At 28.6% G+C, this 16102-nt stretch overlaps 1 protein-coding gene across 1 annotated transcript in view; it reads left to right on the forward strand.

Moving 5' to 3' along the window:
• LOC129957800 (macrophage mannose receptor 1-like) overlaps positions 1-16102 on the forward strand; it is a 58910-nt gene that overhangs the window by 11227 nt on the left and 31581 nt on the right. The window contains exons 2-10 of the mRNA XM_056070174.1: positions 827-982; positions 2822-2916; positions 3370-3453; positions 6373-6488; positions 7965-8113; positions 8239-8462; positions 9128-9243; positions 11045-11103; positions 15010-15177. Of these exons, the coding sequence (XP_055926149.1) occupies positions 827-982; positions 2822-2916; positions 3370-3453; positions 6373-6488; positions 7965-8113; positions 8239-8462; positions 9128-9243; positions 11045-11103; positions 15010-15177 (1167 nt within the window). The remainder of the gene's footprint in view (positions 1-826; positions 983-2821; positions 2917-3369; positions 3454-6372; positions 6489-7964; positions 8114-8238; positions 8463-9127; positions 9244-11044; positions 11104-15009; positions 15178-16102) is intronic.

Here is a 16102-nt window from a genome sequence, read left to right on the forward strand (position 1 = left end):
GATTTCGAGAAAATGCTGTTTTAAGCATTGTCAATACAATCTGATAAAAATTTCTTCAATCCTTCAAAATTCCCAAAAAATTATTCTAAACAAAGTGTCACTCGCGAATACTCGCCAATCTCCAAGAGTAATATAAAGCAATCCATCCAAGTTTACTGCATAACTCACCTGTTTTCGGTCTTTGCAATGAGGGAACTGCGCATCCTATGATGGTTGAACATATTAGGTTTGCTTATCATGCTTTGATTTAAAGCAACGGAGAGCAGAATGTGTTGGCTTAATAAGGTTTTCTTTTTCACTAATTCTGTAGACATTTAAGAGGCAAAGTAAAAAATTAAATGAAACTAGTAATTATAAAAGGGTTGGTTGTGTGTGTGTGTGTGTGTGTGTTTAAAAGACAAATAAAAAAAATGAACTCGCAATATAGCGAAATTAAGTAGATAGTGCTAAGATAAGTTTTAATAATGCTATCATATTATGCTACTGTTTCTATTAGCAAGATTCATGCACACAATAAACAGAATTTTAATAAGATAATTAAAATTATTTGGCTTTAATATCAATCATTCTGATAGAATCAGGGACATGAAATTATATCTAAATGATTTATTTGAAATAAAATATAACTAATATTCCCGACAAATCAAATACCCGCCTAAGGCGAAGAGTAATGAATGAATACGAATGCATGAATAAAATTAGACCTGCATGACAAATCTCTGTATTTTTAAAAAGACTGCATACATATATGATGCATGTAGTCGTTTTAATAAACTTTTTTTCACAAAATTACAGATTGTTAAACTGTGTGTGTGTGTTTTTTAAGCTTTTGGATGCAATCCAGATTGGATTTCCTACAATGGAGGCTGCTATAAATTTGAACCAAGACTATCGGATGTGCGTATGGCGCGGAAATTTTGCCAGTTACTCAAAGCGGATTTAGCTTTCCTAGATCAAAATGCGACTACTTTAATTGGCGTCGGTAAGATCATTTTACGTTATGTTTCTTTTCTATCTTTTTATGCTAAGCTAGTTAAATTGTAGTAATGTATTTTATTTCATTAAAAGAAATTTAAAAAATCAGATTTTAGACATCTAAGAACAATATTACATTGATGTTATTCATAATTTTCTCTTATGTTGTAAATATTATTTGCACAATATTATCCTTCGCATGCAATAGTATGAAAGCAATATTATACAATATTCGTTTTGATGCTGAAAATAAGACCTTGAACTGGAGCATTTGTTTTTTTTTAACTAATATCCATTGAAGTTACGAATCCTGTTGATAAATTCAAGTATTTTTAAGAAAAAATTAATAAACATTCTTATTATTCTTAACTATAAATCATGGCAAATTTGTAGAATAAGTGCCCGTTTATATAGTAACATAACATGCACCTTTATATAATGTCTTTTAAAAATGGTTTTGCTGGTTTTGTTCAATTTCTTTGACCGTTTTTGATAATCTTGTCTCATATTTTAATACTTTTAAATGTATGATGCCTCCAACTCTTTATCATGTTTCTTTTTAATGACTCGTTTTTCTCACGTGAATTTGCAGTGGCCTGCGTAATATTGCGCTCATTTTAAATATCATTTTGTGTCCCATTTAATTTTATTATTCATTAATTCCATTGACTATATTTTTTATGAAATGTCGGTGAGATTTTATCTTTGTATATAAATATAATCTTTTGTTTTTCTTGGAAGTTGGGCAACATAATAAGTGTGAACATATTATCATGTGAGAACATGATGTTGTTTTGGGTAGGACGTTTTGAATCTCGAAATCGCGTAGGGAATGAATAAAGCATAAATGGTAATTTTCATTTTCAATTTTTTCTTGGCTGGCAAAAAAGTTTTGGAGCTCTCGTAAACTGGTTTAAATTGGTTAATGACTTAAATTAATTAAGACAAATAATGATTTAAAAAATAATAATGTTCTCACATGATAACTTGAAATTTGAGATCGTAGTTTTCATTTTTTTAATGCTTTTGATATTTCTTTCATAAATAGCGGATGCTTGGGAATAGATGACCACTAGTAATATAAATAAGGCTCACGAGCTTTAGCACAAAATAAAAATTGACGAAATCGGACTAATGATTGGAACTAGAGCACTGTTTTTTCTAATTATTTTAAATGCGTAGATATATTAATTTGTTAAACGATTATAATTATATTCAATGTAAATAGATTTCCAATTTTGATAGTCTAACTGATTTGGATAATATACCTTCCATCTACATATGATTTCTATTAATCTGATTAATATAAACGCTTACTGGATAAGGTAAACTTAAATTAGTATATGTAATCCCTATCAACATTTAGTAAAGCAAATATACAAAGTTATAAATTTATAACATCAAATAAATTATTATCAACAGTCCAAACTCTTGGTAATCCAGTTAAAAAATACTTTTTGATAGATAATATTTGAATAAACAAGTTTAAATATGACAAAAAATTACCATAAAACTTTACACGCATTTTTTAAAATTTATAAACTCTTTTTTTTATATGCGTTATTGATAAAGAATTCTACTTTTAGAAAGTGGGAAATAATAAATTTGAAAACCAAAGAATAACTAAAAGAAAAAAAGATAAAGATAAAATACTGTAAATAATAACAATAATCTTCCGCCTCTCTCCAACTTCTTCGGTTTAAATGCGAAAACTGAATAGTAAATGAAAATTGATATTTTTTTTATTTATGTCATTTGTTTCTAAATTTAATATAATGAAACTGAGAAATAAAAAAATATTATTTGTCCAACGTTTCTCTTAGCTTCATTGGTTCATTTTGTTTAGATCCAGCCCAAAAATATTGGATCAGAGAAGACAGTGTGCGTACAACAGACTTGGCTTCAGTACCCATATCACAATGCCCTTACCTGTATCAACAGGTAATTTATTTTTATTCTCAAATCATATAATTACTGATAATTTTTATGGTTTTTTTTTATTATTCAGCTTGATGTTTTGAAATAACTTCATAAATAAATAAATAAATAAATAAATAATTCCTTAGAATATTGAAACGCATGATTCGTAAAAACACGAAAGGTTGAGTTTTTGAGCTTTATGATCAGTCATAGTCTGTTCATATAGCAATTTTGTTTTTACGATTTAAATATTCATGTATTGATTCCTGTTTTTGTATGTTAATTGGAATTTGAATAGTAGAATATGTATAGTCTGAATTTTCTTTTCTTTCTGTTTAAACTATTTGTTTTACTTCATTATGAGTTTATATGTATCTTTCTTCCGGCTGCGAAAACCTTTTTTTTTTTTTTTCTTTCTGCAAATAGATTTCTCTGTTCATGTGTTTCCATTAATCATTTCATATATCTTTGTAGAATTTCGAATATGGGGACTGCAATGAAATGTATTTTTTCATATGTGAAGAAATACAAGAAGATCCTACTCATAGATGTCCTGAGGTATAAAATTTTTGATTAATGCATCTAGATGCTAAAAGAAAAACAAAGGAATATATTCCTTCTTACTTAAGTGTTACTTCCTTCTTACTGTTAAGTGTCAGATTTAAGACTCTTAAGAAATGAAGTGTGTGCGTGCGTGTGAGAGTATGAGAGAGAGAGAGAGAGAGATAACAAAACGCATTCATGTTTTTTAAAAATTCTAACATTTATTCATCTAGAAACCTGTATATTTTAATAAATGGATTAAAATTTTCAAAGTGAATTCTTGCATTTGTTCTCTGAATATGATAACACGTTAATTAATATTATAATCACTGGACAAACACACGAATGCGTGTCATGTAGTATTTATCTTGGGATTTTTTTCTACCATGAGATATGTAGCGATTGCAAAATAATATTGGCGAAATGTATTTCTTTCATATCCAGCGGCTAAAAAGTGACTCCTTTATATGAAGCTGTGGTTAATTTTTCTATCTTTTGTTATGAACTATCACTTTTTTTTTTCTTTTTTTTTTTGCAAGCCTAAGTATATGTTCATTCTTTTGCGTCTTCGTCATTTTGACATAAATTAAAGACCAAAAAAAAATACTGAAAGGAAAATAACATATTAATCCTTATATTACTTTATTATTATTATTTGGGAAGCCTTTTTAAATCCGAGCCTTTTTCTTTTCTTTTCTTTTTTTTTTTTGTAAAAATATATTAAATAGACTCTGTATAACCCAGTCATATCTCATCATAATCATATTATGAGAGAGTGGGTAATTTAGAGAGGTGACACATATATATACCAGTGGTATTTATCATCTGGAATCATTAGGTCCCACTAGCATTCTAGTTAAGAGGGAAAAAAAACAAGTATTTATTTTTTAGAATTGTTTACAAAGAATGTCTATAAATTAATATCGTATGTGATAAGGAGCAAAGCGTCGAGCACAAAATGGAATGCGGCATATGGTACATAAAGTTTTGATTATTTTATTTAGTTTCTAGTAAACTCTGAAATAGTGGGATAATATTCATTGAGATTTAGAATTGGTATAATCCCCACGGTGTTTATATTCTATTTCGTGAGACATATAACAATAATTATTATCTAAGATTAAAGTATGGTAGATAAGATACAACAAGGAAAATTGATTGGGCTACCTGAATGATTTAAAATATTTTTATCTATTTTTAATAAGAAATGCGTAAAAATAATACCTATAGGTAAAAAGTGGAGAAAATGTTTTCATGAAGAAGAACGTTACAACTACAAAAAAAAAAAAAAAAAAAACTATTTAAAGGGATTCATTCCACTGAACCCTACACTGAAGAACATCCTAGCTGTAAGATTACCATAAAAGTGGAAGTTTTGATGCTGTCGGTGCGTTAACGCGAGAATTGACAATACCAAGTGTTTCAAAATTATCGTTACTAATTTTTTTAAAAAAAAGGGATTTACTTTCTATTTACTATCAGCGAACTTTTGAGTTGCCTACCCTTACAGAAAATTTTCCTATTTAGGAGAACAAACCCTTTGCTAAAGAATAAATACTTCAAAAACCTGATAATCAAGCAAAACGATGGATAATCCAAAGCTTGTACTCAAAATCATTACAAAATGCTTTTTAGGTTTTTTGTTTTCTAACAGATGATACAGTTTGAATTTTGAAAAAAATAGAATATTAAACTGTAACAAATAAACTTAATTCGATTTTTCCACCTCGAAATTAATATTAAAGAAATTAATATTAAATACTCGACCTATGAATATAAAATTTCCTAATTGGTTGACCCATTCTATTTAGGACTTTTATTATTATTTTAATTCCTATTATAATCTAAGAGCATTTGTGGGATGTAAGCACTTTAAATGAGTTTTGAATTTAAAATTACTTAATGGTTTCACTTAATTGCAGATTTAAAGTTAAAAAATTTAGTAATTTGATGCAAACTCGTCACTATATGTGAAGGGGTTAAAAAAATCTACCCTTTTTAACCCATCTACAAAAGAATGAAATATATTTTTCTGTTTCCGTTTCTCTACATTGCATTGAATTTGTTTCTTTTTGCGTATGCTTTATCCAAGAAAAAAATCTAACCGCAATATGTTACTCGCAAAGTATGTATTAATCATACAAATTTTTAGTTCAAAATTTTCGATACCTATGTACCTATATATACCTAAAAAAATTGACAAATACGACTAAAAAACCAGATAAATACTCCATGTATGAAATAGTTCAAATTATCGTGATGGTTTATTATGTTCATCATTACAAGGGTTATTTTTACCGTGAAATTATCGAAGTTGGTAATTTTTATTTAAAAGAAAATTTCATGACTTCAAGATGGGTCATCAGTGTTCATCTGCTTACCATGATCCTGAATTTTTGAGAGATATCTAAAAGATATCTTTCAGATATCTGAAAAATATCTGAAAGATATATCTCAATATTATAATTTTTTCTCCATATTCCCTATGGAGAAAACTCGTAAGGTAGTCAACGAACCAAACCTTTTGTAACACTTTTTTTTATCTCAAATGAAAACACATGACTCTAAATACATCACAAACAATCATCTTCCTTTCCCCCACTCTCAAGGCAACCTTTATTATGGAGAACTATCACAAAATAAAACGACACAACTTTTAGCAACAAAAGCTGGTTTCACAATTTTATCTGTCAATCAAATTCGGAACTTCGGAAACATATCTACCGCTCAGTGTTGCTCCAAATTTAACACGCTAATATAATTAAAAATTGTATTTTTATATAGTGTGATAAGATACAGTTCATTAAAATTTGTTGACATGAAAAAATTAATACTATTAATATGATGGATAGTCCAAGGTGGCTATCATATATTTAACTGAAAAGAAATAGCAGAGTAAGAAGTAGTTTATATGTACTGAATCTTTTCTTCCAGGGCTGGGTGTTATTAGATGCCAAATGTTACAAAGCGGTAGATCATCAAAGCAATCTCACTGTTTCTGTAGCAGCTTGTCACGCTGATCAAGGCCAACTTGCAGTTCTTGACGATGAGTATGTACCTTACTTTCATGTAGGACACCTATTGTATTGTTGTTTCTCTTTACGTATAATATGATTGAATAGAATCCCAAGTTTCAAAACAAAAATTAAAACGCAACAGAAGTTCACGGATTCATAAAGGAAGCATTAAATTACTATGCAACAGTAATTCTCGTCAATTAAGAATTTTTCATCCAATGGTCTATAAAAGTTTTAATGATCTCTTAATAATACATTTTGAAATTGCGGTATCCTCTAGCCGGAGTTAGTGCCTTAGGATCGGAAGATCTTTGTTCATCTAATGCAAACGAAAGTTGAAAACTTTCTTTCATATGAATATCTAGCATCAAAAAGTATAGATTTGATTCACCAATTTGAAAAAAAAAAACAATCTTTTGCTGAATAATTCAACAGCGGAAAAAACAGGCAAAGTAAAATTGTTGTGGGATTATAAAACGTTGAAACGAAATAATGGTTGAAAATATAAAATTTATATTACTCCAGAGACTTATCCTTAAAGTTTTCATAGTTGAATAAGCAATGAAATTAATCCATATTTGAAAGCAAAGAATTAAAAGTCAATTTTTATTTTAAGATGGAAATGCATTTTGTAGTTCTGTAAAATTAAATAAGACAATTTCAGTAAAAATAAGTTTACACATTATTATGGATTTGCACTTAGAATGTAAAAAACATAAATCATATTTCAATTCAACATATCTCCTAATTTGGATTCATAAGAGTTTCCTGTGAGATGAATGGATATCGAGTACATTATTTGGCTGTTTATACATCCTAAACTGAACTAAATAAAAAACATGTATATACAATGAATATTAAGAAGAAACATTATACAAGCTAATTCGGACAATAATCACCTTTTTTTTATTTCAATAATCCCTTTTTATTAGAATTGTGTGGCTTCTGCGTTTCTAACAGCTTTTTGTTTTGTGTTAAAAGGCTTTTCATTTTACTTTTTGTATCAAATATGAAGTCATCAAAATAAAGCTGTTTAATCGCCAATATAACTTAAAACTATAATGATATTTTATCAATATTTGACTATAGTGAGCACCATGCATCTGAAGATAAGCTACTGCATCTCACATAATTAGATTCCAAGTTGGTAAATCCCAAAATTCTTTGATTGGCCGAGAATACAAAAATCCACTAGCGCCCATTTTTGATTTGATACGATATAAAAATATCCAATTTTAGTCCAGATTCAAAAGACGTTCTCTGTTTATCCAACGCATTCTTTAATTCTGAACATTTAAAAATTTTCACCTACATTTGTTGAGTAAGCTTCGAGGAAAAGAAGTAAGGAAATTGTTAAATAATGATATGAAATTGAGACTTTATAAACTTTTTGGACTTGTAGCAATCAAGTTAAATAGATCAAATAAACCACATTAAATCAAACAAGAATCTACAAGAGGGCAAATTATTCTCCTATTTCTTCTCCCATTCATTTACTTTTTGTTTCAGGAGTAAGGAAGCCAACGCACAAGCTGTCATCATCGGAAAAAACACCACTTTCCTCGTTGGAGCTGAACGTGAGAACGGAACATTTAAATGGTTTGATGGAAAGCCATTCAATCCATATTGTTCACTTTGCACCAATTTTACATCAAATGGTAATTTCTAGTTTTACTATATTTAAGCATCTATTAGTTGTTATTTCTGGGGAAAACGAGGTTTTTGATATTCCAGTTTATTAACCATGTAATAAATAACCATCTTTTTTCCTTTGTTTATTTAGGCAATTGCCTAGGAATTAAATCCAATTCTAATCATCCAACCATGTTCAAATGGGTAAATGTCGAATGCAGCGCTGTTAATTCATTTCTATGTGAAAGAGAAGCGATCTCAGAAAACATGACATCAACTCCTCTTCCTACCACAACTTCTGCTTCGTCACCACCTCTACTGTGCCCAATAGGTTATAATTGGAAAGCATTTAGAAACACGAATTACTGCTTCTGGGTGAGTTGAACTTATATATTGTTACGAATCTGTAATGTTGCTTCTCAGCACGAATACTTCCGACGTAAGAAAGACCATTTTACGATCAGTTCTATTAGATGCTGATCAGATGCCAAATCAGTGACCCCCGGGCTTGGCGCCACTCGTAAACGGGTGAGCCCTTTAATTATTTTCCCATTTATTTTCCCTCAAATCTCATTGTCTCTAAAAATAGACAGCATTCTAAATGTCTGACATTCATCCTCACGTCCCGCTCTTCGGAAGACAACTTGTAGATAAATTTACAAGTCGATGCCTATTTGGCTAAATACCTAATTAACAAAATAATGGATTTTTTTTCAGGAAAACAAATATTAAGCATGGAAATTAAAAATGGATTTCCTGTATTTAAATAATCAGAAAAAACGTGATATAATCTTATTATTTTTTATTGTCTCTTTTTAAAGATAAATTCTCTATCTTAGTTAGAATTCTGGAATATCACTGCTATAATTTGTTTCAAATCACATGTAAAAATTTCTGTTTTTTTTATTTTTAAACAATAATATTTAAGAAATAACTATGTTATAATCATTAAAAAATGAAGCGTATGATTCATTTAACTGCTCAAAAAACCATTTTATTTAAGTTTTAATTCACCTGGAAAACACTGTGAATTATTGCAGGAAACAACATATGAAACCGAACGGCTTAATTGGTACCAAGCACGACAGTTTTGTCAAGCATATGGTGGAGATTTGGCTACTTATAGAGATTCACAAGAAGAAGACACTGGATTAGGGTGAGACTGGCAAGAATTAATAAGAATTTTTTTCACCATCAGCATTATGGGCTTCCACTATTCCTATTCAAGGCCCCTGAGAGTTGCTTTAAAAAATAATTTAAAAAGTAATAACTCGTGCAAAAAAAAAATCGATTTAATACTATTATTTTTGCTTAATACGAAAAACTAAAATATTGGCACCAATATTTACCAATTGCTATTTTGTAACCAAATATATGCGACAAAACAGTGTTAATAGCAGCCAAGCATAGTAGTCAAATATTGGCTTAAGTCCTTGGCGTATTAACACTGATGACGCACAGTTGGAAAAGTATTTACTTGTTTTGTGAAAAAACAAGTAAACAAACACTTCACCCGCGCCGCACCAATTTTAACGTATGAATGGTTTGTACATATTACATTTTCTTTGCTTTTAGCCCAATGCAAAAAATGTGTAATTAGATGATATATAACAGGAAAGAGTAATTTCTTATGAATTGATATCCATATATCTATACCTTTTGTTTAAAATTAATCACAGTCTGATCAGTTGTTTTCGAAAAATCAGCCTTCTGGCTGTTGTTAAAAACCAGTGCCTCATTCAAGAATCATTATATTATGACTTTACATGGAAAAAAATTCATTCAATATAGAAACTATTATCTTACTAATAACAAAATTAATATTAAATCTCTACTTAACTCAATACTAAATATACTCTTCTTCTCATAAAACCTAGCTTTTAAAATTATAAGTTCTTAACAAAAAAAAAACAGAAACTTTAGCCGCATTAGCAAAAATTATATATTCCACTTGTTGTAATTTCTGCTATTTCTTTCGTTAGTTGGAAGCTATGCCTCTGAACCAAATGTAAATTATATGTCGTATAGAATATTTAATACTAAATAAATCAATTTTAAAAGAATGGAGTCAATTCATCCAATGTCACAGTAATGTAAAATGACAAACATTACTTTCTAAGCTATACAATTCATCGTTTTGTAACGTTATGAATTTTTCCTTGTAGATACTTTTAATGCGCATCATGTACTGACTATGTTATGAAATTTAAAACGTTTTTTAAAAATATTTTCAGTGCATTTCTTTAGATTTTCGAAATAAAACTTTTTTTAACCGATTTTCCCTTAATTCCTCATAAGCTGGAGCTCTGAAATTTTCTACAGATATGGGTTTTTAATAGCAGTAAAATGGTTTAATAATTTTAGAGCTTAAATGTCAATTAATTGATAGATTTGTATTCCAATTGCGAAGCTAAGAACTAAGCTACAACTAAGCTAAGAACTAGCTATTAACTATACTATAATTCTGCGAAGCTATTTGTATTCCATCTGCGCACGAATGTCTACTAACATCTGGTAGATAATTTAAGAAAAACCAAATAGAGAATTCAATAATAATGTATTACAAAATATATATTACAGATTCTAAGTTCAAAATAGTTCTTAAAAAATAATAAATTTCTTTTTATCAATATTTGGAAGAGTAGGAAAATCCATCTGGAAGTTAATCTGAAAACAATAAAAATTTGAGGTCTAAAGCAAAAATGGAAATACGTCACATTTATAATCATAAGAAGGAAAAATTTTTAGTTTAAAATTGTATTATGATTATGATTAAAATTTCAATTTTTTTAAAGTATTTAAGGACTTTCGTTTTTTTAATTTGTTTAGATTTTCGATTTAAAAAAAAAATGAATATTTTTAAAACTCTAGTAAAATTATGTGTTGTTTGAACTTACCAAGACTATTTCAAAAATACATTTTATTTTGAGTTACTTACAAATTTCCTCAATTTACAGTGGAGCTAAAGGACATTATAAAGGTCTCTGGTTTGGTCTAAAACGAGGAGAAGATGATAGTAGGTAATTTTTACAATAGCGATAATTTTAGTTTCAACTATTTGAAATAAAACAATTCTTTTTAATCAGATGTTTATACTTCACGCAATCTAGGGCAAATTTCGCATAGTTTATTATTTTTTTCGAATTGTTTTGCTTTTGAGGTTTGATGTTCACTTAAATAGAAGTTGAAATTTCAATACATTAAAATTTTTGTAAACTTGTTTTATTTTTTTTTAAATGGTCTAGGAATTTCAAAAAATTTTGACATGATATAAAATAATTTTGGATCAATTATTATTTTTTTTAAACAAAATGAACCACAGTTTCATTGACAAAAGTATTCTATTTCTTCTCGAACATATACATAAAATTGATTATTAAATAAATTTTATAAATATTTTTTTAATGTATTCCCTTTTTTTAGTGAACTTAAAAAACATTTTTTTTTCAATTATTTATTCTCTAATTTTATAATTCATTTCATAAATATTATGTAAATTTGAATTCTTTTTCAATTATTATATTAACTGATAATCAAGTTCTGACAACTGATATTATTAAGAAAGATTGTGTGTGGGGGGGGGGCTAAACTGTGTAGAAGTCTTAGAATTTTTTAAATTGTCTTTTTAATAACAATTTAATAGTCGTGCGGCTAGCAATTTAATAATTACGTTCTAACAATCTATATTTTTATATTATTATTTTTACTAAATTTTGTCAATTTTTTTAATATTTTTTTCCTGACTGCTAATGTAGATTACATTGTTGCTCTGAAATTCAAATCCTTTTTATTGTTTCATTAAATGTTTTATCACGTTAATTTTTCTCCATTGTTGAAAGCTAAAGATAGATTCTGTTTAACACCTGCATAGTTTACAAGGTTTAAAAAAAGTTAAATTAAGTACCGAAGACAGGTGAACCGAATATTAATGTTTAACAGTATGATTATGTTATGTGATGGCATTCATTAAAAAGGTCCATGTACAAAATACAAAGAGTAAGAAAAACTATCTCATTTAGGCAATTAAATAATGCAATTTTTAATGTCAAACAATTTGGTAGAATCATAGATATGAAATTATATCAAAATGATTTATCTAAAAACAAATGCAACCAATATTTACAGCGAACCAACTGCTCACCTGAGGCGACTAGTACTGAATACTTTATTGTCATCGAGAACATGCAAATGTACAAATTTTGAAAACTTCAGGACAAAAAAAAAACTTCATTATAAATAATTACAAAATTTCCTTTTTACGAGCAAATAATAAATTAAATAAAAGTATGTTAAAAATCAAAACAGTTGATATGAATATCAAGATATTGAATAAAGAAACATAAATATCAGTAATGATATATAGGTAAACTCTGCATAATTCAGGGTTTCTATAACGTTATTTCCCAACATGGCTCGAGAATCAAAAGAAACAAGAAACTAATATAGCATGCGGTCCTTACTATAACATGGCTTTAGAGTCCAAAAACCACTGGTTGTGCAAGAAATTATTAAGCAAATTTGACGGATATGACTTGAAATAGGGCTATATAATTTCCAGTTTATAATAACATAGGCTAAATAAAGATTTCATTCTAAAAAAAAGTACATTTTCTTACTTTTCCAATTTCTTACTTTCTATACCAACATAAAAAAACATAATGATTTTTTTAGGGGTGGGGGGGTATTTTTAATAAATAACTTGAATTTTATAAATGTCAATTAGACTTAATTTATTAAATCATTCATTTTCATTAATTCATTCAATTCATTTTTTCAAATCATTTAAAGCATTCATCAATGAAGAATTCTCCCCTACACATTGTATATGTCACTGACAGACAACTCAATCTTATACTACCTTTTAATATTATTAATATTTTATAAGTATTTCCAATTATAGATGTTTGGCCTGAGCAATCTACTTAAATTGTCATTAATTTGAAATTGTAACTGATTTCCTCGTCGTCTCCAGACGACAGCTCTCGATCTCAGGTCTATTTCTAATCAGTTTATATTTTGGAATGATATTTATGCCTTATCTCACTTATCATTCACAGTGTTCCTTATAACTTCTTCACTATTATTTCAATAAATCACTGTATTGTTATAAAATACGCAAAGAATAACCACTCTTTACTACACCTTCTGTAAAAGGATAAACAAAATGCTTCAAAAAGCTACAAATGGACATTTCGTTATTGCATGCAGCGATATCTGTTCATTTTATGGATAATCTTTTCAATTTCATCAGCACTCAGCGACAAATACATACGCAACTTCAATGTATAAAATTTAGGGTCTGGAAATATATGGTGCTTTAAATATATAGTTTTAAAATAAACGAGGGATATTTTTTTCGTTTGAGCTCCGATAGACAGTAAAGAAAAAAAGACAATTGTACCGAATAGAATGAATTTATTACCAAAAGTTATATATAAACGGTTATTTTCCGATATAACCGCCATGAAAATTCATTCATTTGTCATATTGGTGGACCAGGTTTGTGATTCCCTCTTTAATGAACGTTGCCACCAAGGATATGATATGTGCCTTAAAGTTCCTTTGAAGCTTTTCATAAGCCTAGTAGCTTTGGCCTCAAGGCTAATTCAGAGAAGAGATGAAAATCAGTCCGTTCTAGGCCGCGTTGTCGATGAAGGGGAATAGGGGGGGGGGGTAAATTTGCTGCAACAGATCTTGTGTAATGAATAAGTCTAAAGGTTCGAATAAAACGGAGGATGCTGAAATCACTAGCAAAAATCTAGCTGACTACCATGATAAATTACGAATTAAGATGAATGTTTAGACTTTCATGTTCCATACTCTTTTCTTAAGGTAGGTGACTAGGTACGTAGGTAGTCGGGGGGGGGAGGTCCCTTCTTTTTTTGTGTACAAAATTATGATTTTTTTTAATTTTCTTAATGTTTGAATAGGTGTCTTTATGAAACCTTTGGAATTTTATTTTTAAGTCTTTTTTTTTTTTAGAGTTACATTGATTTTTATATTAGCATTTACATACGTCTTAATGCAATTTTACAAGTTAAGAAGCTATTTTCTCAAATTCTAATCTTTGATAGAATTTTTTTTTTTTTTTACGTTTACCTCATTAATTAAAATCTAATGCATAATTTTCGTTCAAATATGGTATAATAATTTCTCAATATGTTTTGCAGTTCCTGAACTAGAGAATAAATAAGAATCATTTAGAAATATTTAATAGTTGTTTTAGTGCTTTACAATATGAGGAAATGGGAAATGTCTTGTTATTTATCAGTTGAACCACAATATTTAAAGAATGGATAGAAATATAAATTATTTTTAGTTCAGGAATTAGATAATATAGTTCTTAAGCTATCAAGAAAATTTTAAGCAAATCATTGGATAAACCTTTAAACTAGAAGAATTTTACTTTATACTTCTTTTTAGCCAAAAAAAAAGTCCTTTTTCTAATTTTTAAAAAAGCTTTTGTCGCTTAACTGGTATATTTCGGTTTTATAGGAGGTTTTTTTTTACAATTGTTAAAAAAATATAACTATTTTCGTACATTTTTCAAACAATTCATTCCGAACGTTGTCACATAATTTAAAAGAAAATTCAATGAACTTTCAAACTAATAAGAAGTTTCAAATAAGGGTTAAGGCCCATCTCTGACCAGTAGCAACAACGTTTTGCTAAGCTTGCATAGAAATCCTGGTCAACTGGTAGGACAAATACCGAAATCTTTGAAGCGATTCCGTCGAAAAATAACCATATATGTTATGATAATAAATTCATTTTGTCTTTTTTTATGGCCCATCGGAGATTTAAAAAAAAAAGCCCATCTACGTGAATTATATTTTTTGAAATATTTAACCAAATGTACCACTGGACCATCGCATAACGTTATTTGCCAATTACAATAGTACTCTTCCTGCACATTCTGTAGTTTTTCGTTGGGTTGATGGAAGCGAGCTCAATTACACCAACTGGGATTACGCTGAACCAAACCTCAGAAGCAGATCCAAGTACTGTGCCTCTCATGCAGCCGGCAATGCTAGATGGGAGCTTGACTACTGCGGCGTCAGAAGGTGGTTCATCTGCAAGGCTCCGAAAGGTAAAAATGGCACTATTACTGCCGAACACAGCTTTTCATATAAACTAGATATTATTGCCCAATTTCGTGTGGTTTTGTTATCGTTTCCTTTCTTTTTTTCTTTTTTTTTTTTAGTGTTCTTATTTTTAAATAATGTTAGTTTTAGATTTTGAAATAAATATACAAGAATTTTTGATTTAAAATTTGAGAAAGTTCCTTCTGGAGATTTTATTTTATAAATGTATGTTCCTTTTAAAATATTAACTTGTGTATTATTTTACGAATTAAATATTTTCCAATATAAGTTTTATATGAAGGATGACTAGTGTAATAACAACTAAACGTAATGACAAATAGGAATAGAACCATAAATAAATATTTAGTACTTCATATTTACTATATATGTGGTACCCTCCATGCTTTACAGTCTTGCAGTTTAATAACATTAAATTGATCACTTTCGCTGTTTCAAATATTCTAAAATTTTACTGACACACTCACTTTAATAAAACCTCAAGCAAAAAAATTGTCGCACGCACCTAAATACTACTAATGAGTAAGTTACAAGATTTATTGCTGTGATACCCATTAATTATGCTCATTCTGTATAATTTTATTAAGCAAAATAAATAAATAGGGGAATCAGCCTCTTTAATGATATTAAAATCGATAACTAATAGTAAGCGATTCCCTCGGATATTATATCCATCCACTTATATAAGCAAAATGGAAACAATTTGCCATTCATCTAAGCTTTTATATATCATTCAATATTAAAACAGAAATTATTATACATATTGTCAAAATAATTCAAGTGGAATAACACAAAGATCTGTAACAGTCATAAAATCTACATTCTTGAGTAGTTCAGATGCAAATCTTCTAATATAAAATGTATCTTTCAACCACGTGGAGGGACACCCAACTGTAAAATATCTGCTAAATC

The sequence above is a fragment of the Argiope bruennichi genome, chromosome 2 (genome assembly GCF_947563725.1).
Source record: "Argiope bruennichi chromosome 2, qqArgBrue1.1, whole genome shotgun sequence".
In the NCBI taxonomy this organism is placed as follows: Eukaryota; Metazoa; Arthropoda; class Arachnida; order Araneae; family Araneidae; genus Argiope; species Argiope bruennichi.